This window comes from Heteronotia binoei, chromosome 17, assembly GCF_032191835.1.
Source record: "Heteronotia binoei isolate CCM8104 ecotype False Entrance Well chromosome 17, APGP_CSIRO_Hbin_v1, whole genome shotgun sequence".
Lineage (NCBI taxonomy): Eukaryota > Metazoa > Chordata > Lepidosauria > Squamata > Gekkonidae > Heteronotia > Heteronotia binoei.
In genome coordinates, this window is record NC_083239.1 from 43,000,670 (window position 1) to 43,026,071 (window position 25,402).

Genomic DNA, 25,402 nt, shown 5'->3' on the forward strand with positions numbered 1-25,402 from the left:
AAACCTGCAATACTTAAACAAATGGTCTGCATGCATGGTTTGCTATCCCTCAGGAAAGACAGCAGAAACACAAAGGCTAAAGGCTCGATGCCATCTTGTTGTGTGAATGTGTGCTATGTCTCTAATCTGATCTCACATTTCTGCCAGGGAAACTAGGTTCTATAGAATCTATAGTTTTCTTTCATTACTGCTAAAGGCTATCAAAGTTAAGCCATCTTCTGAACATGTGATGAATGGATGTCCATCTTGACACATAGACAGAGATCCATCACCTCTCATGAAGCTTCAAGGGAACCAGCCTCTGCAATAACATAAGCCATAAAACCATTTGTCCACAGAAATTAAAATCTCTTATGACATCCTGCTTTCTCATTGGATACTTGGAACCTCTTGAGGTGATGTAATTTAACCCTAGTAATTACGTAATTTAACAGGCCATCTTACCTGTTAGGAGAAGTTCCCTGGGAGTCCTCTTTGGGTTCCCTTCCAAGAGGGATCTCTAGCAGCCTGCCTTCCCCTCCGTCCCTTCTTGAGAGAAAGTCCCTCTCCCACTCTGACTGAGCCTACACTGCAAGAACGAGGTAACTGCATCACTCCCCCCTTCCTACCTATCGGCTAACCTCTGTAATTCCTCTTGTATGCTTGAAAATTCTTTGATTGGGATGTAACTATTTGAAAATCATTCATTTAACCAAAGGATTTCAGCGGTCTATCTCCGTAAACACTGGCAGAGATCCTGTGTTACCTCACCTCTCATAGCCGGCCATTTTGAGCTAAAAAGAATCCATATCCCCCAATAAAAAGCTGGTTGAGGTAACAATTAGGCCACACCCCCTGATGCCAAGTCAGCTGGAACTGTGTTCCTGTGCGTGCCTGCTCAAAAAAAACTCTGGCCCTGCAGTTTTGTAGCTCACCCTGAACATTATTTAATTACACGTCTGTGGAATCATAAAGTTGGAAGGGGCCTCCAGGGTAATCTAGTTCAACCCTCCGCACAATGCAGGGAACTCACAAATACCTCCTCCCGCACACGCACACACACCCCGCCCCCAACGACACCTACTCCATGCCCAGAACATGACAAAAAACCCCTCCAGGATCCCTGGCAAAACCAGCCTGGATAAAAATGGCTGCCTGATCCCAAAGTTATGAACAGCATTTCCCTGGGCGTGTAAAAAAGGCTCCAGTGTTTCTTCACAAAGAGGGACTTTGCAGAACGTGGACCGGAGAAGTACTCTGCGACGCAGGAGACGGTCTCGCAGCATGAAGGGCCGAGAAGGAAAACTATGTCATTCTGCTGCTAATCAGCTAGGAACAGCTTGAGAAGATCCATATATATGCTGGAGCATGTAGCATATTGCCTCTTTGGGCACCCCCCCTCCCCCCACCTGTCTGTTAATTGATATTATACAAAAAAAGACACAAACGCTGCTTTCTTCTTCAAAAGAAACCTTCCGGGAAACTTCCTGCTGCTTGGGAAATTGGGGAGCACAGATCCATGAGGGCGCAGACATTCAGTTTTGAGCAGCCACACCCTTGAGTGCAAGACTGTTGCGCTGGAAGTTGCGATGCAACAGTGCATGCAACCCACGGCAAATGTCAGTAACGTCAAAAGGGTCCTGGGGGCACACCAGCTAGTAGAATGGGCGGCATGCACACCGTGTGGGTCTTGGCTTGTTGCCCTTTCCATCTTTTCTTGGAGGCAGCGCAACCTCGCATGTACATCAGAGCAGACGTGCCATCAGCAAAGCACTCAACAGCAACACGTGTATCAGCGCAGCACCTCCCACTGGCCCCTCGCTGCCATTGCAGAGGATGCCGGAGCAGCATTGGATGGAGGCGTTCCGGCTCAGTCCCAGCAGGTGCGGCTTTTCCCAGCAGAGCTTTTTCAAGCTGCAGCCACGCAACAGCGTCTGGCCATTCTCTGAAAACAAAGACCACGATACTCAATGCTCCGGTGGGAATGACAGATCAGGACTTGTTTAGCAAAAGAGCCACACAGAATCAACATCAGATGTTTGAGAGCCACGAGACAGAGGAAGGAAGCAAGGAAGGAAGGAAGGAAGGAAGGAAGGAAGGAGGGAGGGAGGGAGGAAGGAAATGGGGAGGGAGAGGTGGAAAGAAAGCAACTTTAACTTTACATGCATTCTCCAAGCTGCCAGCTAGCTTGACTTGGAGAAGTGATTTAGAGAGACAGAATTCTCATTTCACTCACATACAGCGGAGTGAAAACTACGATTGGAATATCTTTTAATATCTTCTTCTTGGATTGGCTGTTATAAACAGTGCTACAGAGACTGTACTAGAGTCGGAAACTATTGTGATATTGGAATTCAGTTAGCTTTTCTGTAATTATGAATATTCGAGATTATTTTGCATGCTAAGCAGGATATATTAGTTCATGGTTATCTCTGTTTGTTAATATTATAGTTACAATTTTCACACATTGCACACCGGGGTGGCCAAACTTGCTTAACATAAGAGCCACAAAGAATAAACGTCAGCTGTTTGAGAGCCGCAAGACAGAGGAAGGAAGGAGATGGGGAGGGGGGAGAGGTGGAAAGAAAGCACTTTTAACTTTACAAGCATTCTCCAAGCTGCTGGCTAGCTTAACTTAGAGAAGTGATTTAAAGAGACAAATGCTTTCTCCAAGCTGGCCAACGGGGCAGTGGGGGCTTCAAGAGCCACACCAATATGTGTGAAAGAGCCAGATGTGGCTCCCAAGCTGCAGTTTGGCCACCCCTGAATTATATCTTCTCTGGCGCATTCTACGCTGATGTCATTCACACGGCTCTAATACAGCATGAGAGAATCCTCCAGAGTGTTTCTAGGGTCACATGTGAAAAGGTTCTGTGTATCTCTTCTTTCCAGATTCTACTCTGCTATTTTGCTTTCCTTTCTTCCCCCAGCAAAGGGGTTGAGTCGCCTGAATTCCCCCCACCACATTGCACAAGCTCACCTGTGACGTTCACACACATGTGCTGGTTCCCGACACACTTGATGCTAGTCCAGTTCCCCGAGGCACATTCGCCGCGCCCCGTTTCACAGCAGCTGGCGCATTCCAACCCATTCCAGTTTTGTCGCTTGATCCCTGGGGGAGGGAAGAGCAGAGGGTAAAATCCATGTCACTGCACCGATCTCCGAACTGCTCAGCACCAAGGGAAACCCATCTGCGTTTGCCTGCCTGCTGAGGAACTGTGAGCACTGCAAAGGATTATGGGGCACAGGGCTCACACTCCACTCTAATGGGCTTTGCTGTTGGCCTGCATGAACCTGGCACAAACTCAGTGGTCCCCTGGGGACTACTGCATATTGCCTGCTTGCCATCACCCATCTCCTCAGGGGAGGAACTCCTGAACTCTTTCTGGAAAACTGCAGAACTCAGCTGGAAAGCCATTGCCCTAAATGCCTACCACCAGACAGCTGCAAAGGTGGATGGGTATCAGCAGGCCTTGAATTCAGCAGAAGCTCACAGGAGCCCAGCTCCTGAACCTTTCTGAGGGTTCCCCCTCCTCCTCCCCACCTACCTTGTTCATTGAATAGTGGGTGCAACTGGATAACAATCCCTGGATTAGGAGAGCAGCCAGCCAGCCACTAGGGGCTTTGCCACACCCCCAGCAGCCCATGAAGAAGCCTGCACCACCCTTTCTCCACTTCTTATGTGATTTTGGGTGGTGCGTGGCTTGCTGGCCTTTTGACTGGGGTTGGGGCAGCTCTCAGGCCTGATAGCAACCCTCTGGGCCACACGTTTGACACCCCTACACTTGCGTCTTCCAGCACTTCTGCATGTCAAGTAAATGCTCTATGACTGAGCCATGATTCTGCTATCCTCCACAACCCTAGGGGAGAAAACAACCAGACTGAGGGCACCAACGGGAGCAGTGTGGCTGAGTGGAGAGTGGAAGGCAGGTTTCCCCGGCCCATAGGTCAGCATTCTAGTTTTTAGCCCAGACCAAGGGTGGAATTCTAGCAGGAGCTCCTTTGCATATTAGGCCACACACCCCTGATGTAGCCAATCCTCCAAGAGTGTACAAGGCTCTTTTTTTTGTAAGCTCTTGGAGGATTGGCTACATCAGGGGTGTGTAGCCTAATATGCAAAGGAGCTCCTGCTAGAATTCCACCCCTGGCCCAGACACACGGTCCTACCCACTCTCCTTCAACCACTTATTTTCTTCCTTGCCGAGTTCCATCTTTAAAATAGCAATTTCATCGTAGAGTGGTGCCCATGTCCAGGGGATGAGAAATCCCTACCTTGTTTTGAAAAGTGGCTGCAGATACTCTTCAGGCCAGGCCGGCCATCGTTACACAAAGGGCTGGAACAGCAGCTGATCTCCACCCTGCCGGAGAGCTCCGGGACCACATACTGCCGGCGGCACAGCGTCTCCAGGGCGCACGTCCGGTAGGTTGCTTTCTGAGCGCCGTCAATCACTAGGAAGCAACACAAAATATATCAAAATGTGGATTTGGTAACCAGCTGTGAATAAATTGACTAATTCCTTCTGATTCTTGTGTAAATATAAACAACCTTCCCTCTGTAGCTTCTAGGGGTGAGTACGCCTCTCCTTTCCACCCACAGTCTCTCCCATTTTGGGATCCACCTTGGTGTAGTGGTCAGAGGTGGAATTCTAGCAAGACCTCCTTTGCATATTAGGCCACACACACCTTGATGTAGCCAATCCTTCAAGAGCTTACAAAAAAGAGCCTTGTAAGCTCTTGGAGGATTTGGCTACATCAGGGGTAATATGCAAAGGAGCTCCTGCTAGAATTCCACCCCGGTAGTGGTTAAATGTGCAGACTCTTATCTGGGAGAACCGGGTTTGATTCCCTACTCAACATAAGAACATAAGAGAAGCCATGTTGGATCAGGCCAATGGACCATCCAGTCCAACACTCTGTGTCACACAGTGGCAAAAAAACACCAAGTGCCATCAGGAGGTCCACCAGTGGGGCCAGGACACTAGAAGCCCTCCCACTGTGCCCCCCCAAGCACCAAACCCCAGACAGAGAGTTCCATAAGCTGTGGCTAATAGCCACTCCTCCATTTGCAGCTGCTAGAATGGCCTTGGGTTAGCCATAGCTCTCACAGGAGTTGTCCTTGAAAGGGCAGCTTCTGGGAGACCTACCTCACAGGGTATCAGTTGTGGGGAAACAAGGTGAAGAAGAATGTAAGCTACTCTGAGACTCTGATGGTGGGGTATAAATCTACGATCTTCTTTTCTCTCCTTCCCACCAGACTTTCCCCCCTTGTTCCTCTGGACCATACCCTCTTTTAAATCCCTATTCTTAGCCACCCTGAATCTCCTTCATCCACTGCATTTCCTAGGCCTCTGCTCCTTCTGTCTTTCCTCCCTTGCCCCTTATCTTCCCCCTCTCTCTAAGATCAGAACAGAACCTGCATGCCTCTGTGACATCAAGGCAGCTCAGCCAATGGCAGTCTGAGGGTATTCTACTAGACCCACATGCCTCTGTGACATTATGGCAGCACAGCCAATGGTAGCCAGAGAGCCTTCTGCCAGATTCCCCCCATTCCTCTGTGACATCACAGCAGCTCAGCCAACCGCTGCTAAAAGAAACTCTTCACCAGCCCCAAATCCTTAGCCCATTCTAATATCAATTTAATCATAAAAATCCCAAATCAACATACCTTTGACCCTGTCACTCCACCCTTAAAGAACCCCCCCCCCATCAAATAAGTCCCACCCCCAGTTAGTATCCTTGAATGTACACAGCACATCTAGTCCCTTTATAGATGGATTTTAGAGGGCAGCTAAGTCGGCCAGTAGTAGAACCAGGCCTCATTTTGGGCAGGATCTCACAGGAGCAGAGCTCCAGAACCTCTAAATTTTATTGTGCTCTTTCTTTTTTACCCCTCCCCCCCCCCAAATACTTGCTTCTGGGCTCCACTCTTCGAACTCCCTGTGAGATTTTTGCTGAACTTTTGCTGATTTGACAGACTTTCTAATGTTTTTACCCACAAAAAATGGGAAAATAACCCCAACATATAAAGCAGACAGATGGAAATCTTCATCAGGCCACTGTGGCCACATAGGAGAAAGTCATTTTTAAAAGTATGAGGGGAGGAAGGTTTTATTATGACAATCGGCTTTTATTTTAGCCGGAACGCACAGGAACGCAGTTCCGGCTGGCTTCGCATCAGGGGTGTGGCCTAATATGCAAATGAGTGTGTGAGACAATTGTGGTGTCAGGAGGTGTGGCCTAATATGCAAATGAGTCCCTACTGGGCTTTTTCTACCAAAAAAGCCCTGCTGACTATTCTAATTCAAGAAGCATTTTAAGGTAGATGCTGAGCGGATATAATTTAGCACACCGTCCAGTGATGTCAGAGGTGGGTGGCGTATCCAAACGAGTTGTACTAATGAGCTCCGGCACCTTTTTTCTACGAAATGACCCCCTGAGTAGAACAGCTGGAGCTTTTGGGAGTCAAAGCTATCTGACAAAGGGATTCCACTCTAGCTGCTCCTCTGAGTATATGACCCATTTCTTTAGCACAGCCACAACCTAGGGAGACCCCTACCCCGTCATCACACGACCGTTCTCTAAATAGCCTCTGACAACAGGGCACCCTGAATTTTCAGAGGCAAGAATGAACAGCACTGTCTAGGGGTCTTGTAAAAAGGTGCCGGAGCTCATTAGCACAACTCATCTGCATACGCCACACACCCTGACATCACCGGACGGCATACTGAATTATATCAGCTCAGCGTCTACCTTAAAATGCTTCTTGAATTATAACTGTCATAGCAAAACCTTACTCATACTTTTAAAATTCCTTTCTCCTGTGTGGCCACAGTGGCATGAGGAAGATTTCCACCTGTCTGCTTTATATGTTGGGGTTATTTTCCCATTTTTTGTGGGGGGAAATCATAGAATCATAGAGTTGGAAGGGACCTCCAGGGTCATCTAGTTCAACCCCCTGCACAATGCAGGAAACTCACAAATCCCTCCCCCTAAATTCACAGGATCCTCATTGCTGTCAGATAGCCATCTAGCTTCTGTTTAAAAACCTCCAAGGAAGGAGAGCCCACCACCTCCCAAGGAAGCCTGTCCCACTAAGGAACTGCTCTAACTGTCAGGAATTTCTTCGTAATGTTGAGCCAGAAACTCTTTTGATTTAATTTCAACCCATTGGTTCTGGTCCTACCTTCTGGGGCCACAGAAAACAATTCCACACCATCCTTTATAGGACAGCCCTTCAGGTACTTGAAGATTGTGATCATATCACCTCTCTTTCTAAAATATTACAAATTTTGTCAAATCTTAGAGTTCAGCAAAATTCTCACAGGGAGGTTGAACAATGGAGCCCAGAAGGAAGTATGGGGGGGGAGGGATAAGAAAGAAAGAGCACAATAAATTTTAGAGCTTCAGGAGGGAAAGGAAAAGTCCCCTGCGCAAGCACCAGTCATTTCCGACTCGGGGTGACGTTGCTTTCACAACGTTTTCACGGCAGACTTTTTATAGGGTGGTTTGCCATTGCCTTCCCCAGTCATCTACGCTTTCCCTCCCTCACCCCAGCAAGCTGGGGATTCATTTTACTGACCTGGGAAGGATGGAAGGCTGAGTCAACCTCGAGCCGGCTACCTGAAAACCCAGCTTCCACCGGGGATCGAACTCAGGTCGTGAGCAGAGCTTAGGACTGCAGTACTGCAGCTTTAACACTTTGCGCCAAACCCCTGCTCAAAATGAGGCCTGGCATTGTCTGCGCTCAAGGAGATCTCTGAAAAAAGGCCAAGGCAGAATTGGGATTTACATGAATTCCCCCTTGCCCATCCTCTCTGCAACCTCTTGCATTATTCCAGAGAGGCTCCATTCCAATTTTACCTGAGAAATCCATGCACTGGTCCATGTCGCCCACACAAGTGACCCGGGTGGCATTCTCCTGGGCACACTCGCCTGTGCCTCGATCGTAGCAGCTGTAACATTCCATGCCGTTGGCCACCGGGGGGCTGCTGGCAGGACCTGGGAAGGCAGAGGAGGAGGGAGGCGTTTGACGCCAGAAGGTACTAGGAGGATTGGGGAGGGGGATGGAGAAAGGCCCTAGCTGCAGGTCGAACCCCCATCCCACCCTCAGCCCTGACCTGGATAGCCCAGGCAACACTGATCTCATCAGAAACTAAGCAGGGCTGACTCCAGCAAGTACTTGGATGGGAGACCTCCAAGGAATACCAGGGCTGGGAGGCAGAGGCGGGCAACAAACCACTTCTTGGAATGTCCATGCTTCCCAGCCCCACTAGGGGTCGTAGGGCTGCCAAGCCCCTAGTCCGGGCAGGGGTTCCTCCACACAGGAGGTTCCACATCGGGCCGGCAGGTGGAATCTCCCCCAACGAAAGTTGTCAGTGTGATGATGTCACCTGGAAGTGACATCATTGCATCAGCACGCGGTGGCCACTCTATGGTTTTCCCGGACGCTCTAGCCATTTGGGAGAGAAAACTCTATGATACAATAGGTCCCCTGCTGCAGAGCGCAGAGGACTTGGCAACCCTGAGGGGTCGCCAGAAGCCAGCCAAGACTTCCAGGCATGTGCATGCATACACACCTACACACACACAAAATATGAAACAACCCAACCCATCTCACCCTCCTGCAGGAATCCTGCAGAAGTTGCTGCTTTGAAAGAGGAGAGCTCCCGGGGGAACCTTGCCCATCAGGCTGCCTCTTTGCCCAAGTCCAGATTCCCTTTCTTCTCATTCTGTCTTCAGCATTTCAGCTGCACAAGGACACCTGCACACACCCAGAGGAATTCTAGCCAGAAGCCAGAAGAAAACTGTCCCAGGAAATGCAATGACAGGAGATTCGGGTAGTTTTCATACGTGGGATTGGCCCAGGATTCAACGTTGTTGGGAAGTGAAGATTTGTTTTTATCCTTCCCCGTAGCATCTCAGTGCCTTTTATGCATCACTTAGGTTTCACTTGACTATTTTCTCTCTCTTTTCCAAATCTGCATTGCCATGATGTGTTAGGAAAGACTGCAGCAGAATCAGGCTGCCTGAGAAAGTCCTTATCTTGCTGCCCCACAGAGAAGGCTATATACCTGCCCCAGTCTCCAAAGCAGCTGCTTCCTAACCTCATGGCTAGAGCTGCTAAGCCCCCGGCCTGGGAGGGGGTTCTCCCGCCCTGGAGGTTCCTAATCCACCAGCCCACATTGGGCTGGCGGGGGGAACCTCCCCCGACATCGCCAGTGCAATGATGTCACCTAAATGTGACATCACCACACTAGCGGTGCCGCGCGCCAGCCGTTCTAGGCATTTCTGGGGAAACTCTATGGTTTTCCCGGATGCTCCAGCGATTTGGGAGGGAAAACTCTATGGTACAATAGGCAGAGATATAAACTTTACATAATATACAGGCAAACTCTATCAAGAACATTATTATTTACTTAAAATCAGGGCTTTTTATGTAGCAGGAACTCCTTTGCATGTTAGGCCACACATCCCCTGATGTAGCCAATCCTCCAAGAGCTTAGAAGGCTCTTCTTACAGGGCCTGCTTTAAACTCTAGGAAGAGTGGCTACATCAGGGGTGTGTGGCCTAATATGCAAAGGAGTTCCTGCTACAAAAAAAGCCCTGCTTAAAATACAAACATGCCTAAAACATTAACACTTTTACAGTATTAAAGTATCGCCCTGAAGCCCACCCTCCCTCTTCCATGGCCCATTACTCCTTTGCACTGGGACAATAGGCAGAATCAAAATGTCATCTGGAAATAAATGTAGTGTCCAGATGCTCAAGAGCCAGATAATAAGAGCCTTGGATGAGCAAGTTCTGGTTCACAGACCATACGTTTGACACCCCTGACCAGGGCTTTTTTTGCAGAAAAAGCCCAACTGGAACTTATTTGCATATTAGGCCACACCCTCTAACAGCACCCTCATTTCACACAGGGCTTTTTGTAGAAAAAACCAGCAGGAACTCATCTGCATATTAGGTCACACCCCTGACACCACTGCATTCCGTTCCTGCTCAAAAAAAAAGCCCTGCCCCTGACCTAGAACAACAGATCACCACTAGAGTGGAATCACACAACCCTCTGTCCTGAGGACAGTGACCTATGCTTCATCTCCGCTGGCCCTGAACTCTGGCCTCTGGAGCTGTACTTTGATTATTCCCACAGTCCTACAGCTGCTTGGAAGTCCAGGAAAGCAGGGAGTTGGCTCCCTGATTGTGCTGGCGCTTAGCTCTCTAATTGGCCAGAACGTGCAAATGCCCCTGGATGCCATGCTCCTGTCGTATTTTGCAGAATTTATTCTAGATTGTTCTGCTACTTTCCATCATTTGCTTTGGTCTTGTCGTCCCAGCAGGAGGCGAGGATGTCACCCTCCCCTCCCCCCCCCAACCCTCAAAATCTCACTTCTCTGGCTTCTCAGGTCGCAGTAGGAGTTGCCCCCACAAACATAGCTTAGCAGCCACGAGGACTACAAACCTGAAAGCCAAGATTCTTAGGGAGCTGGGTTTTCCGTGCTACATGCACATTCTATGCCTCACGTTCTGCTGGAAAGCAAAGATCCCTGGAGCCAAGCTCTTCATATTCAGGGCCAGCCCTGCCACTAGGCAAGCTAGGTGACTGCCTAGGGCACCAGCCTTCTGGGGGCACCAGATTGGACGCTTGTCATGTGACTCAGTGACATTATCAGTGTGGGGAGGCACCAGAAGTTATTCTTGCCTAGGGTGCCAGACAGTCTAGGGACGTCCCTGTTCATATTCCCGCCCCTCCCCAGTCAGAAAGGAGACGCCTCCTAACCCTGCCGCCTTACTGTCTGTGAAGTGCGTGTTGCAAAGGTCCGAGTCACAGTAGTATGTCTTGTGTACCTCCCGCTCCTCATCCGAGTGCACGTTGGATGTGCGGTTGGCCACACCTTCCCCGGAACAGCCTTTCATCACGTATTCAGCCAATTCCAGGTCTGGGAAGACCAAGACAAGAAGGGATTAGGAATCCAAAGTGACAGCTGTTTGCACAAGAAAAGAGCCATCTCATCCCCCCACCCTGGTAAACTCCACATGCCAGCTGCAAAGATAAGCATTCAGCCAGTCTTCTTCGCCATTCAGGGTTGTCCACTGGAAATTCTGCCCCTTGAAATGTCAAAGTTTGGGTGTTTAAAACATACAGGTGTTGGGTCCTGTCGTTTGGAATGACTGACTACACTTCTATTATTTCATTTCTGTGTGTTTTGTATTTTGGTGTGCTTTTCCATCTACAGTCTATGTGTCAGGGTTGCCAGTCTCCAGGTGGGGCCAGGAGACACAACCCCAGAATTTAGGGTTTCCAATCCGCAGGTGGGGCAGGAAATTAAGGTAAAAAACCTCCACAAAACCCAGCCTCAAATTGCCAAATACTAATACCAAATAAATACAAATACTAGAAATGTATATCCAGTTGTGCAAAAGCATTCCATATATAAATGGCAAATAAAGAACAAAAACCTTCACCCAAAGTCATTTACAGACAAATCAATGTCCAGGAAATACCAAAGGATGGATGAAGGCAGAAATTCAAACGGTCAAGTCTTTCATGAAGAACAATGCTTCCAGAAGAAGGTTTTTTGCATTGAAGAATTTCAAATAGAGAACGATGCTCCAAATAACTTATCCTTTTGTACAGCAAGGCACATAAGATTTGGAACACGATGTGATAGTACAGCACAGTATCACATAACACATCATTAAAGCAACAGATTAAAGCCAATAAAGCACAGCAATAGCCAAAAGACAGCACTAAAAATTCTAACGGTCCCCCTGTCTCACAGGAAGGCAGGCAGCGGGGTGGGAGTACCAGGAAGGTGGAACTATCGCTGTCCTCAATCAAACACCTGGTGGAACATCTCTACCTTATAGGCCCTGTGGAACTGCATCAGACTTTCAGCTCTAAGCCACAAAACAACGCGCACACACGTCTGACTCACCAGGCAGCATGAAGACCCCGCTGTCATTCTTGTTTAAATCTGGAAGAGAATCAGGGATGCGTACTGTAACTGCTTTCAGAAAACGATTGCATTAGTAAATGGCTGAGGACATAGATGGGACACTATACCAAAGAAGAAGATAGAAGAAATTGGATTTATACCCCACCCTCCACTCTGAATCTCAGAGTGGCTCACAATCTCCTTTATCTTCCTCCCCCACAACAGACACCCTGTGAGGTAGGTGGCGCTGAGAGAGCTCTGAGAGAAGCTGCCCTTTCAAGGACAACTCCTACAAGAGCTATGGCTGACCCAAGGCCATTCCAGCAGCTGCAAGTGGAGGAGCAGGGAATCAAACTCGGTTCCCCCAGATAATAGTCTACGCACTTAACCACTACACCAAACTGGCTGTCCTCCAAACTGGAGGAAGAGATTGGATTTATACCCCACCATTCGCTTGAAGTCTCAAAGCAGCTTACAATCTCCTTCCCTTCCTCTCCCAACAACAGACACCCTGTGAGGTCAGTGGGGCTAAGAGAGCTCTGAGAGAATTGCTCTTGAGAGAAAAGTCTGAGAGAACTCGTGACTGACCCAAGGTCACCCAGGTGGCTTCACATGGAGGAGTGGGGAATCAAACCCTGCTCTCTGGATTAGAGTCCACTGCTCTTAGCCAACTGCACCAAATGGATAGCATTTTCCAGCTCCCTCAAGCCTTCTTAGGATCCCTGGGCCATACCTGTATTCTGGGGTGGAATTCTAGCAGGAGCTCCTTTGCATATTAGGCCACATCCCTTGATGTAGCCAATCCTCCAAGAGCTTACAAGGCTCTTTTTTTGTCAGCTCTTGGAGGATTGGCTACATCAGGGTTTGTGGCCTAATACGCAAAGGAGCTCCTGCTAGAATTCCATCCCTGCTTGTACTTAGGAGGGAAACACATTACGAAATCAACAGTTAATGTTTGTGTTTTTGACTTTTGGTAGGACCTTACCAAAAAGTTGAATAGTGGATGAAAAGCAGGAGCGGTCCTTGTTCGTACACTGTTGCTCCGTCTCGATGCATTCCTGGAACATCCCCACACACTGGTAGCATCGCAGGCTGCCAGCTGCAGAAGAATGGAACAGGTGAACATAAGTCTGAGCAAACAATCTCCCAGGGCCGGCCCTAGACTGTCTGGCACCCAAGGCAAGGCTAACTTCTGGCGCCTCCCCCCACCCCCCGCACTGATAACATCATTGAGTCACATGGGGCAGGGGTCCCCAACCCCTGGGCTGCGGACCGGTCCACAGCATGTTAGCAACTGGGCCGCCCAGCCTCTCTGCCCCAGCCCCCCACGACACTGCACAGCCTCGCCACCCCCCCACAGCGGCACCTCCTCCCTCCGTTTTCACAACATTAAGGAAGACAGGAAGGCGGGACTTCCTAAAGGAAGTGGGGAGGAGGCACCACTTTTTCAGCAGGTCGCTCACTGCTGATGCCGTGGTTTTCCATGTTGATCAGCTGATCGGCGGGGGGGGGGGTCAGCCTTTAAAGAGCCCGGGAGACCCTTCACCGCCCCTTCCAGGCCTTAACGTTGTGAAAATGGAGGGGGGAGGAGGTGCCACGGGGCGTGGGAGGAGGCCAGATTTGGGGCCCTGGGGCCACAGTGGGTGGGCTAGCCCTGGTGCCAGTCCCTGGTGCCAAAAAGGTTGGGAGGCACTGACATGGGGGATGCCCAATTTGGCAACCCCAGAAGGCCGGCGTCCTAGGCAATTGACTAGTTTGCCTAGTGGCAGGGCCGGCCCTGCAATCTCCTCAGGCAGCCTTGTGAGGTGTCCCCATTGAAAATGCCCTCTTTCTGTTAGTACAGTTTTGTTCAAACTGCGAAGGGAGAGAATGTTACCTGCAATACCTCCCAACACCCCTAGTCCCCCGTTTTGCCACAACAGCGGTATTTTTCAGTTTCAGAATGTGAAATCAACACCCTTCAGAAACCTGAAATACTGACTGCACGTACAATCTCCTAACAACTTCCAAGTGGGGCCAGGAGATCTCCCAGAATCCCAGTTGATCTCCAAGCTACGGAGATCAATTCCCCTGGAGAAAATACAGCTTTGGAGGGTGAAGTCCATGGCATTATGTGCTGCTGTGGTCCCTCCCCAATCCCAGCATCTTCCCGGGATCTACCCCCAAATCTCTAGGAATTTCCCAGCACAGAGATGGCAACCATACGCAGAACAATGCAGGAAAAAATGTACATTGCTATAGTCACACAAAATGATGGCCATGCATATTCTAGGGTTTCCAGTTCTATATTATCAGGCAGGGGATTGTGGGGGGAGGAACCTACCTGATCAGCATCACGCCAATGCCACAACATCACTTCCAGCACAACCTGGAAGTTACATCATTACTTCGCCACAATGCTCTAGGATTCACCCCGAACTCTATGGTTTAACCATAGAGTTTAGGGTGAATCCCACAATGTGGTGCCATCACAATGACATCACTTCCAGTTCACCTTTAAGCAGTGACTTACAGTGTTGGTACAATGCTGAATCACTCCCATATTCTCCACCCCTGCCCTGTTGAGTGGCAGTGGGAAATGGAAATAGGTTTCCCAAGCTCCCGCTGGGAGCAGCAGTTCCCCTGGTTTTGGGATTCCCAACCCGCCAGCACGGAGTGGGCCACTAGGGGGACCCCCCTTCCCAAAGAGCTCCATCATATGTGGCACACATGGCATGATGACATCACCCAGAGGTGACCTCATCACATGAGGTATGTCACATGGGGACACTCTAGCAATTCAGGGAAAACTCTATGGTTTCATGCAGGGATGCTCTAGCAATTGGGGGGGACTCTATGGTGCCATAGAGTTTTCCCCAAAATTGCTAGAGCATCCCTGCATAACATGCCTTGTGCAACAACATCCCCGGTGTGGACTTGGCAACCCTAAATGGAAAGTCCAGGATGGGAAGTCTCCCACTCTAGTAGGGGACATAGCTGCCTTATGCATATCAGTAAGATTGTGGGTAGTGGAGTAGGGGTTGCCAGTTCTGGGGTGGAAAATACCTGGAGATTTGAGGGAGGAGCCTGAGGATGGAGGGGTTGGAGAGGGGAGGGGCTTCACTGGGGCATACTGCCACAGTCCACCTCCAAGGTGGCCGTTTTCTCCAAGCGAACCGATGTCTGTCGCCTGAAGATCAGTTGTGATAGATCTCCAGCCACCACCTGGAGATTGGCAGCGCTAGTGGTGTGATTTCCCATTGCCTGCGGTTTGAGTGACAAAATTATGAACACTGAGGAGAGCTAAAATAGCTCAGTCACATGGGATGCGGCCTCAGAGTCCGTGTCTTCCCGCTTATCCAGAGGAGTTCAATGGAGAACACGAAGCAGTTGGCGGGCTAAAGAATTCTCTCTGCTTATCCTTGATCTCTGTATCCCCCTGTGTCCTCTGCAGGATTTGGTCTTCCAAAGACACCCCTCAGACCTTAATGAAGTGCCCCAAAGGGCCAAATCTGACTTGCCCGGGCAGTTCCAAATCACACACAGTGAAGAAAGGAGCCAAGACAGCCCAACCCAATGAACATTATAAGAGAACACTGACGGGCATCAGACAGCACCAGCTTTTTCGGAAAATTCTCTACAGCAGGGCTTTCCTTTTAGCAGGAACACAGTTCTGGCTGGCTTGGCACCGGAGGGTGTGGCCTAATATGCAAATGAGTTCCTGCTGTGCTTTTTCTATTTAAAAGTCCTATGAGAAACAATGGTGATGTCAGGGGGTGTGGCCTAATATGCAATTAAGTCCCTGCTGGGCTTTTTCTATTAAAAAATCACCCCTGTGTGAGACAATGGTGGCATCAAGGGGTGTGGCCTAATATGAAAATGAGTTCCTGCTGGGCTTTTTCCTATTAAAAAAAACCCTGTGTGAAACCATGGTGATGTCAGGGGGTGTGGCCTAATATGCAAATGAGTTCCTCCTGGTCTTTTTCTACCCAAAAAAGCCCCTGCTCAACAGTATTCCTCCCCCTCAGACAAACTTGGGAGAACAGGATCTGGCCGATGTCCCACCCTAACGTGGCCTGCCCAGTTGTAGCCCCCTTCCCTTTGTTTCATTCATTTATGCCACATGGGAGAAAGGAGTGGAGGTAGGATGCTCTACAATTCTTTATTTAACACTGGCACCAGGATACCCGGAGGTAGGGCAGCTGACTCCAGTGCCTGTGTTTGAATATTGTTTGGAAACACTTTCTGTTCCCTTGTGAAGGAACAGAAGGATTAATATTATTTGCAGTCAGGAAACGCTGCGGATATATCAGTGTTAATTTTGATTTGAACTGGAGTCTTTTTGCATAATTACTAATAGAGCACCCTATACATGAAGAATGATCAAAGCAGGATGTTTCAAGTCAACCCCCTGCACATCAGGACTCCTCCTTGTTGTCGTTAATCATTGTTAGTTATTGCAATTGTACCTTGTCTTATTATTTCCAGGGCTTTTTTGTAGAAAAAGTCCAGCAGGAACTTATTTGCATATTAAGCCACACACCCTGGCATCACCATTGTCTCACACCGGGCTTTTCTGTAGAAAAAGCCCATTAGGGACTCATTTGCATACTAGGCCACACCCCTTGACACCAAGCCAGCTGGAACTGCATTCCTGATTAAAAAGAAAGCCCTGATTATTTCATTATTTGGTCACTATAACTTTGTGACTGTATTTTTTTCTCAGTCTGTTAGTGACCTCTCTAGGTGGGGCCTGGAGATCTCCCGGAATGACAACTGATCTCCAGACAACAAAATCAGTTTTCCTGAGGAAAACAGCTATTTTGGAGGGTGAACCCTATGGCAATATACCCTGTTGACATCCCTCCCCTCCCCTCCCCTAAACCCCTCTGTTCCCACACTTCACCCCCTAAATCTCCTGGCATTTCCCATCCCAGAGTTACCATGTCTAAGTGGGAGATCTCACAAGCTGGCAGGGAAAGGACACACAGTCATGTGGATATGGTTGAACAATGGAGCCCGGAATCAAGTATTTGACGGAGGGAGAGAAAGAAAGAGCAGAATAAAATTTAGACGTTCCAGATAGAGTTGCCAATTCCCAGGTGGGGGCAGGGGATCCCCTGGTTTGGAGGCCCTCCCCGCTTCAGGGTCATCAGAAAGCAGAGAGGGGGAGGGAAATGTCTGCTGGGCACTCCATTATTCCCTATGGAGACCAATTCCCATAGGGTATAAAGGAGAATTGAACTGCGGATATATGGGCCTCTGGGGAGGCTTTTTTGAGATAGAGGCACCATATTTTCAGCATAGCATCCAGTGCCTCTCCCCAAAATACCTTCCCAGTTTCAAAAAGACTGGACCAGGGGGTCCAATTCTATGAGCCCCAAAAGGGTGCCCCTGTCCTTCATTATTTCCAATGGAGGGAAAGCATTGAAAAAGTATGCAGTCCCTTTAAACGTGATGACTAGAACTCCCTTTGGAGTTCATCAATGCTTATCACACCATTGCTCCAGGCTCCACCCCCAAAGTCTCCTGGCTCCACCCCCAAAGTCCCCAGATATTTCTTGAATTGGACTTGGAAACCCTAGTTTCCAGCGTTTTGCTCCTGTGAGCTCCTGCCCAAAATGAGTCCTGGAGAAGAAACTTATTTTTACATAGGTGGACAAACTGCAGTGAAAGGATGGCTGCCCCTCTCCAAGCCCTGCCCTGTGTTTCACAGATAACCCCCTTGTACAGTGCTGGGTTCGTTCGTTCTTACCTGTGACCAAGATCGAGAAGAACACGGCCACCCCCAGCACAGCCTTGGTTCCCTGCTGGCATTTCTCGCGCTCCATCTTCCTCCGCCTGAGCCAGGAAAGAGGTTTCTTCAGCTCACAATAAAGGTGTGTTTGCAACCGCTGCCCTGTCTAGGTTTGACTTGCTCGATGGCCTAAAGCCAACCGTGAGTTCCCATGAAAAGTTGCAATCCAATATCCGAGGAGGAGAATTGAGCCAAAAGCAGGGTGGAAAATACAGCTTGTTCCCTGTTGCAGAAGTTGCCGCTGTCCGTCTCCCGAATCTGGTAGGAGAAGGCTAGCGAGGCTTCAGTTTATCGTTCTACTCAGTAAGCTTCAGCTGCTGAAAATATTCTCCAAACCAGTTCCCTTCAGCTTCATGGGATGTAGCTCTGGAATGGAAAACCAAGAGATGTCTAATACTGTTTCCTACCACCAGGTGGTGGCTAGAGACCTCCTGGGATTATAACATCTCCAGGCAACAGAGATTAGTTCACCTGGAGAAAACAGCTGCTTTGGAAGATGGACGGTCTGGTATTATACCGCCCTGAAGTCCCACCCCTCCCCAAACCCCACCTTTCCTCAGGCTCCACCCCCAAATCTACAAGGATTTCCAAACCTAGAGCTGGCAACACCCACATAGACAGAGGAAGAGACTCTTATAAAGATGTCTACAGACTTCATTGCGTGTGGACCGTTTCCTACTTCTAAATGAATCATCTGCCTTCCAAACGTATTTATGCAAAGGTGAAGGCATGGGGTGTGAAATACCCCATGCCTTCACCTTTGAATATTTCCCAACAAGGTTTAAACCCTGTTGACACCCCATCATTGCAGAAAGATTCCATACCTCAAGGATATAGCACATCTCAGGTTGCCAAATATAGATAGGAGATTTGAGGTGTGAAGCCCAGGAAGGGTGGAAGTTAATGCCACAGAATCCACCTTCTAAAGCAGTCATGTTCTTCAGAGGAACTGATCGCTATAGTCCGGAGATCAGCTGTAAATACAGTGTTCCCTCTAAGCTGAGTTAGTGTGAGCTAGCCCACAGTTTTTTAGCCTCCGGCTCACACATTTTTTTCTCAGCTCAGGAAAAATGGCCCCAGAGGAAACTAATTTATGCAATAGCTCACAACTAATGACAGTAGCTCACAAAGTAGAATTTTTGCTCACAAAAATTTCTGCTCCACAGTTTAGAGGGAACATTGAACTTAAGGGCCAAAAATTAAAAGCTAAATATGAAATTAAATCATAAGCAAAAATGCATGTATTTAGCGTTTAATTTTTATATTTTTGTTTATGATTTAATTTCCTATACAGCTTTTAACTTTTGTATTTTTGTTTATGGTTTAATTTCGTATTCATATTTTGATTTTTGTATTTTTATGATTTAATTTCAGATTAAGCTTTTAATTTTTGTTTACAGCTTAATTTCAGATTTAGCTTTTCATGCTTGGTCCTTAAGTTGAATATTAACCTTTTAGGCCATCAATCTAGAGCACCAGACGAGATCCATTAACCTTTGTGAACTTTACATGCTGCTTGGGCTGCCAAGCCCCTGGTCCGGAAGGGAGTTCTCCCATCTGAGAGGTTCCCAACCCACCAGCTCACATTGGACCAGCAGGGGGAACCTCCTCCGATGTCGCCAGCGCGATGATGTCATACGCGAGTGACATTATGCCAGCAAAGTCGCACACCGGCCGATCTAGGCATTTCCGGGGAAACTCTATGGTTTCCCCAGATTCTCTAGCAATTTGGGATGGAAAACTCTATGGTACAATAGGTTCCCTCCTTTGGAGGCTGGGAGGGACTTGGCAACCCTACATGCCCCCCCCACCCCCAGTTGTGCTTCTGCTGGATCAGACCAAGCAATTGACTAAAGTCAGTGCCACCCTTCCCCCACAACCACCCTCTTGTGCACACAGCACAACAACAGTGTGTGCCATCTATAAAAACCCAAACTGGATTCTTCAGAGCCATAAAACAAACTTTCTCCCAGGGCACCCCACCTTCTTGAAGATTTTGTTAACAGGACGATGCTAGGCAGAGGGTGAAAAAAATCCATTCTAATTATGCAAAGGGAGGGAGAGGAATGGAGCAGGTTGTCCCACCTTGAGGCGCTGCAGATTTAATTCTGCGGTTACGGTTCATAAAGGCTACCGAGGTGGCATTCTTCAGCCTTGTGTACACATAAACACACACTCTCTCACCCAGCGAAGCTTCCCTGCCATTCGCTGGCCAAAGTTTTCCACACAGGAAACTTCGTTTTCAAAATTTTATTAAGAAGGGGCTTGACTATGAACTACATGCCAGAAGAAGTCAAAATTCTGCAATAGGGTTGCCAATCCCCAGGTGGAAGTAGATATACAAGGGAGAATCACAGGGAGACAGCAAACCAAACAAAATACCGTGATACAGTTGTGAAAACCATGGAAAACAATAACCACAATATATCAAAAAATCTTACATAGTGATATTTTCACAACTTTTCGAACATTTTTGCAACAAGGTTAGTAATTCATATAAAAGCCATAAAAGTCCATTCACAACTGAGCACATACAATACTAAAGAGAATGAAATTCTCACAATAAAGTGCTGAGTACAAAAGATGCTTATATACTAAAGCGACAAAAGTTCATTTTCATTGTGCAATACTGTGTGCAATTCTGGTTACCGCACCTCAAAAAGGATATTATAGCAATGGAAAAAGTGCAGAAAAGGGCAACTAGAATGATTACAGGTTTGGAACACTTTCCCTATGAAGAAAGGTTAAAACGCTTGGGGCTCTTTAGCTTGGAGAAACGTCGACTGCAGGGTGACATGATAGAGGTTTACAAGATTATGCATGGGATGGAGAAGGTAGAGAAAGAAGTACTTTTCTCCCTTTCTCACAATACAAGAACTCGTGGGCATTCAATGAAATTGCTGAGCTGTCGGGTTAGAACGGATAAAAGGAGGTACTTCTTCACCCAAAGGGTGATTAACATGTAGAATTCACTGCCACACGAGGTGGTGGCGGCTACAAGCATAGCCAGCTTCAAGAGGGGGTTAGATAAAAATATGGAGCAGAGGTCCATCAGTGGCTATTAGCCACAGTGTGTGTATATATATAAATTTTTGGCCACTGTGTGATACAGAGTGTTGGAATGGATGGGCCATTGGCCTGATCCAAATGGCTTCTCTTATGTGACACAGATTGTTGGACTGGAGGGGCCATTGGCCTGATCCAACAGGGCTTCTCTTATGTTCTCATGTGATACAGAGTGTTGGACTGGAGGGGCCATTGGCCTGATCCAAATTGCTTCTCTTATGTTCTTATTGTTTTTTATGGTTTTTGTAATTGTATTATGTATTTTGTTTGGTTTGCAATCCCCAGGTGGAGGCAGGGGATCCCCTGGTTTGGAGGCCCTCCCACCCGCTTCAGGGTTGTCAGAAAGCCGGGGGAGGGGGAGAGGGAATTGTCCGCTGGGCATTCTATTATTCTCTATGGAGACCAATTCACATAAGGTATAATGGAGAATTGATCTGCAGTTATCTGGGGCCTGGGGGCTGTTTTTTGACGTAGAAGCACCAGACTTTCAACACAGCATCCAATGCCTCTCCTCAAAACACCCTCCAAGTTTCAAAAGGATTGGACCAGGGGATCCAATTTCATGAGCCCCAAAAGAAGATGGCACAATCCTTCATGATTCCAAATGGAGGGAAGGCATTTAGAAAGCATGTGGTCCCTTTAAATGCGATGGCCAGAACTCCCATTGGAGTTCAATTATGCTTGTCACACCTTTACTCCTGGCTCCACCCACAATGTCTCCTGGCTCCACCCTCAAAGTCCCCAGATATTTCTTGAATTGGACTGGCAATCCTAAGGGTCGACCCTGGTTCATACTTGGGTGGGAGAACACCACAGAAGTCCCTAGTTGCTAAGCAGAAGACGACAATGGCCAACCACCTCTCTTCCCTTATAAACCTTACGAGGTCGGTTGCCAGAAGTCAGCTACAGCTTGATAGCAAAAAAACAACAAAAGAAACCAGCTCTTTTTCCTCCAGGCAGTTGGCAACCCTAGCTAAAGGGATCTTCCACTTCCAAAAAAATCTCACTTTCCCTGGACTGACCTCTGTTTTCGTCAGGCCTCAAATTCAGCAGGAGCTCTCAGGAGCACACCTTTTTGAGGGTTCCCCCTCTTCCTCCCCACCTACCTTGTCCATTGAATAGGAGGTACAGCTGCATAACAATCCTTGGATTAGGAGAGCAGGCAGACAGACAGCCACCAGGGGCTTTGCCACACCCCAGCAGCCCTCATTAACCCCTGGAGAAGCCCACACCACCCTTTCTCCACTTATGTGATTTTGGGTGGAGGGTGGCTTGCTGGCTTTTTGACTGTTCTGGGGGTTCGGCCAAGGAAAGCCCCAGTTGAGTGAGGCCTGTTGGGCTGGCTGGATCTCTAGCCAGCCCAAGCAGGCCTCACTCACCTGTGGCTCTCCTTTCTTGAATTGGGTTGCTTTTGGTGGGGGGGGGCAGCATATACTAATGAGTTATGCTAATGAGCTCCACCACCTATTTTTCTACAAAACGACCCCTGAAGGTAACTGAACTGCCCTGATGCGGATGGCCCAGGCTAACCTGATCCTGTCAGATCTAAGGCAATAAGTAGGGTCGGCCCTGGTTCATCCTTGGATAGGAGACCACTCAGAAGTCCCCGGTTGCTAAGCAAAAGAAGGCAATGGCCAATCACCTCTGTTTGTCTCTTGCCTTGCAAACCTTATAGGGTCGCTAGAAGATGCCTGCAACTTGACAGCAAAAAACGACAAAAGAAACTGGACATTTTTCCTTCGTGCAGTTGGTAACCCTAGCTAAAGGGATGTTCCATTTCCCAAAAATCTCCCCTTCCCTGGAGTGACCTCTGTTTTCATACATGCTGGTAACCCGGAGGCTGGGCCAAAGTGCCTTGACTTATAGTCAATCACATGCTTCGTTTATACAAACAGCTCATAAACCACTGGAGCAACAAACAGAAGAGGGGAAAACGTCCAGTTGGAAAGCCCTTGAACGGGCAACCAATGACCCTCTTCGCCTGCAGGCAAAGCGAGCTAGCTAAGGTCAGAGGCAGAGTGAAAGAAGTAATAATAGATTTGTGATAAGGAGATCCTTGGCTTGGTTCCAGCCTAAGCCTGCATAATTTGTCACCTCCTGAAGCCAAAGAAATGTATGGCAGCTCAGGTAAACCCTTTTGGATCTGGCTTAATGTTATATACATCTGCAGCCCCAGCAAGAAGGTACTACAAATCAGGAGGAACAGATTTCATAGATTTTACACAGAAAAGTTCTCAGTCTCAGGTCTAGATATTGAAGGACTGCAGATTCCACAAAAGGCCTTTCTTTACCTGGGGCCACTGTTCCCTCTAAGCGGAATTAGCGTGAGCTAGCTCATCATTTTTTAGCTTTCAGCTCACGCAATTTTGTCTTCGCTCAGGAAAACTGGCCCCCAAGCAATTTAATTCATGCAGTAGCTCACAACTTTAATGCCAGTAGCTCAAGAAGTGGAATTTTTTTGCTCACAAGGCTCCACAGCTTAGAGGGGGTATCGCCTGGGACCCTGGGAAATCGCTGCTAGCCACAGTGCTGCCAGACAGAAGTCAGTCTCCTGTATTTGCATGTTAGGCCACACCAGGGCTTTTTTTGTAGAAAAAGCCCAGCAGGAACTCATTTGCGTGTCAGGCTACACACCCCTCACACCAAACCAGCCGGAACTACACTCCTGTGCGTTCCTGCTCAGAAAAAGCCCTGGAAACAAGGATTTTTTTATAAACTCCCCCCCCTCCCCACCAAGTTTAAGCATTTGAATTTTTTATCATCAAAGCATAGTGTTTGATGGCCCTTTGGGACAGACACTGTGCCATGCCATTGCCTTCAAGCCAAGCAGGAATGCAAATATGACAACTAGCATGGATAGACATCACACCCTTTGAACCCTGGCCAAGCCAGCTGGAACTGCGTTCCTCTGAGTTCCTGCTCAAAAAAAGCCCTGGGCCACACACCCCTGATGTAGCCAATCCTCCAAGAGCTTACAGGGCTCTTAGTACAGGGCCTACTGTAAGTTCCGGAGGATTGGCTGCATTAGGGGGTGTGGCCTAATATGCAAAGGAGCTTGTGCTACCAAAAAAAAAGCCCTGCAGGTGTGGTACACCTGTTTCTGAAGAACTGTGCTTGCACACGAAAGCTTATCCTGCGAATAAAATGTTGTGGGTGAAGGTGCCACTGGACTCAAACTTTGTTCTACATATGAAATCAGTTCTTCTTCTCCAGTCCGCCCACAGGAGTTTGTCGCTAATTATGGTAGAGTGTCGACTTCTTACTAGCCTGCAATGCCAGTGGGCAATGCCAACTGATACACCAGGGGTGCAGCCAGACGTACCATTAGTGGCGACACAGCTCCGTCTCGCTGACGGATTAAATGTGTTCATTCAGACATCTGGCAATCGAGTGTCATCCAGGGTCATTCCGACTTGCTGCGGATCAGTGCCGCATTAATTTGACAGCGCAGAAAGTCCAGCCCTTTTTCAAAACAGCGGCACAAAATCAGCTTTTTCCTGTTTGGACAGCTCACGCACGATACGGCCCCTTGGAATGTTTACCGCCCCTCCCACCTTTTTTTTTTTTTTTAAAGGCGCAGCAGACATGCGCATTGCCAGATCATCCGGGAATCTGAGGTGACGCTCCTGCTTCTCCAATCAACACAGGATCGGGGGGGGGGGGGACGTTATCCCACTCTTCAGAACAGGAAAAAAAATCTTTTTTTTCCAATGTGGAGGATTTCCAGATATCATCGTCACTGCCAATTTCTAGGAAATTAATTCCTGGCGGTTCCCTGGTTTGAATCCGCAATGTTAATTCCGGAAATTTCCCCCCTTCTCCCCTGCCTCTGAAGCATTGTTTGATTTCCCACCTCCAAACAGTTAGGCACATGTTCAGTGGACCCCCCCTCCCAGAAATCAACATCTGATCACGCATGGGAGGGATGGTGGCTCAGTGGTAGAGCATCTGCTTGGGAAGCAGAAGGTCCCAGGTTCGATCCCTGGCATCTCCAAAAAAGGGTCCAGGCAAATAGGTGTGAAAAGCCTCAGCTTGAGACCCTGGAGAGCCGCTGCCAGTCTGAGGAGACAATACTGACTTTGATGGACCGAGGGTCTGATTCAGTATAAGGCAGCTTCATATGTTCATATGTTCATGCTCCAAGAAAAGAGCGTGATAGTTTTGGATGTGTGATCGCTCAACAACACAGTGAGTCGCATTCTTGGATGCTCGTCTGAACAGCTCTGCATCGAATCAATATTCAGCGGTTCAAATTTGAGCGCTACACACCCGCTTTTAATGTGAGGTGTGGCCGCACCCCAGCAGTAGGAGTTCCAGCAGACGTGAGGTTAGGTTTCGGTACAGAGCCAAATCCTTAATCTTCTCCATAATTTGCTTTAACCACTACTCACAGGAACTATATTCAAAACTCACTGAGTATTTTTCAGCTCCGGCTAGGGTTGCCAATCCCCAGGTGGGGGCAGGGGATCCCCCAGTTTGGAGGTCTTCCCCCCGCTTCAGGGTCATCAGAAAATGGGGGAGGGAAGGCAAATGTCTGCTGGGAACTCTATTATTCCCTATGGAGACTTATTCCCATAGGAAATAATGGAGAATTGATCCACGGGTTTCTGAAGCTCTTGGGGGGCTATTTTTTGAGATAGAGGCA

General features: G+C 48.3%; 1 protein-coding gene across 1 annotated transcript; it reads right to left on the reverse strand.

Annotated features, from left to right (window-relative positions):
- Positions 1–1,432: 1,432 nt before the first annotated feature.
- LOC132585857 (urokinase plasminogen activator surface receptor-like) lies at positions 1,433–17,725 on the reverse strand. The gene is made up of 8 exons (XM_060257733.1): positions 17,650–17,725; positions 12,901–13,014; positions 11,916–11,954; positions 10,770–10,916; positions 7,840–7,977; positions 4,252–4,428; positions 2,960–3,091; positions 1,433–1,924 (listed from the first exon to the last, which is right to left on the reverse strand). Exons 1-8 carry the CDS (start codon positions 17,723–17,725, stop codon positions 1,725–1,727), a joined length of 1,023 nt encoding a protein of 340 aa, XP_060113716.1. The 3' UTR covers positions 1,433–1,724.
- Positions 17,726–25,402: the final 7,677 nt, after the last annotated feature.

Excerpts from the sequence above, each read along its gene's own strand:
- LOC132585857 (XM_060257733.1), bottom strand. The coding sequence starts at position 17,725 with ATGGAGCGCGAGAAATGCCAGCAGGGAACCAAGGCTGTGCTGGGGGTG. Across the intron at positions 10,917-11,915 it reads CGGGGTCTTCATGCTGCCTG|ACCTGGAATTGGCTGAATAC; the intron begins GTGAGTCAGACG and ends TGGTCTTCCCAG. Across the intron at positions 7,978-10,769 it reads CAACACGCACTTCACAGACA|GTCCTGCCAGCAGCCCCCCG; the intron begins GTAAGGCGGCAG and ends CTGCCTTCCCAG.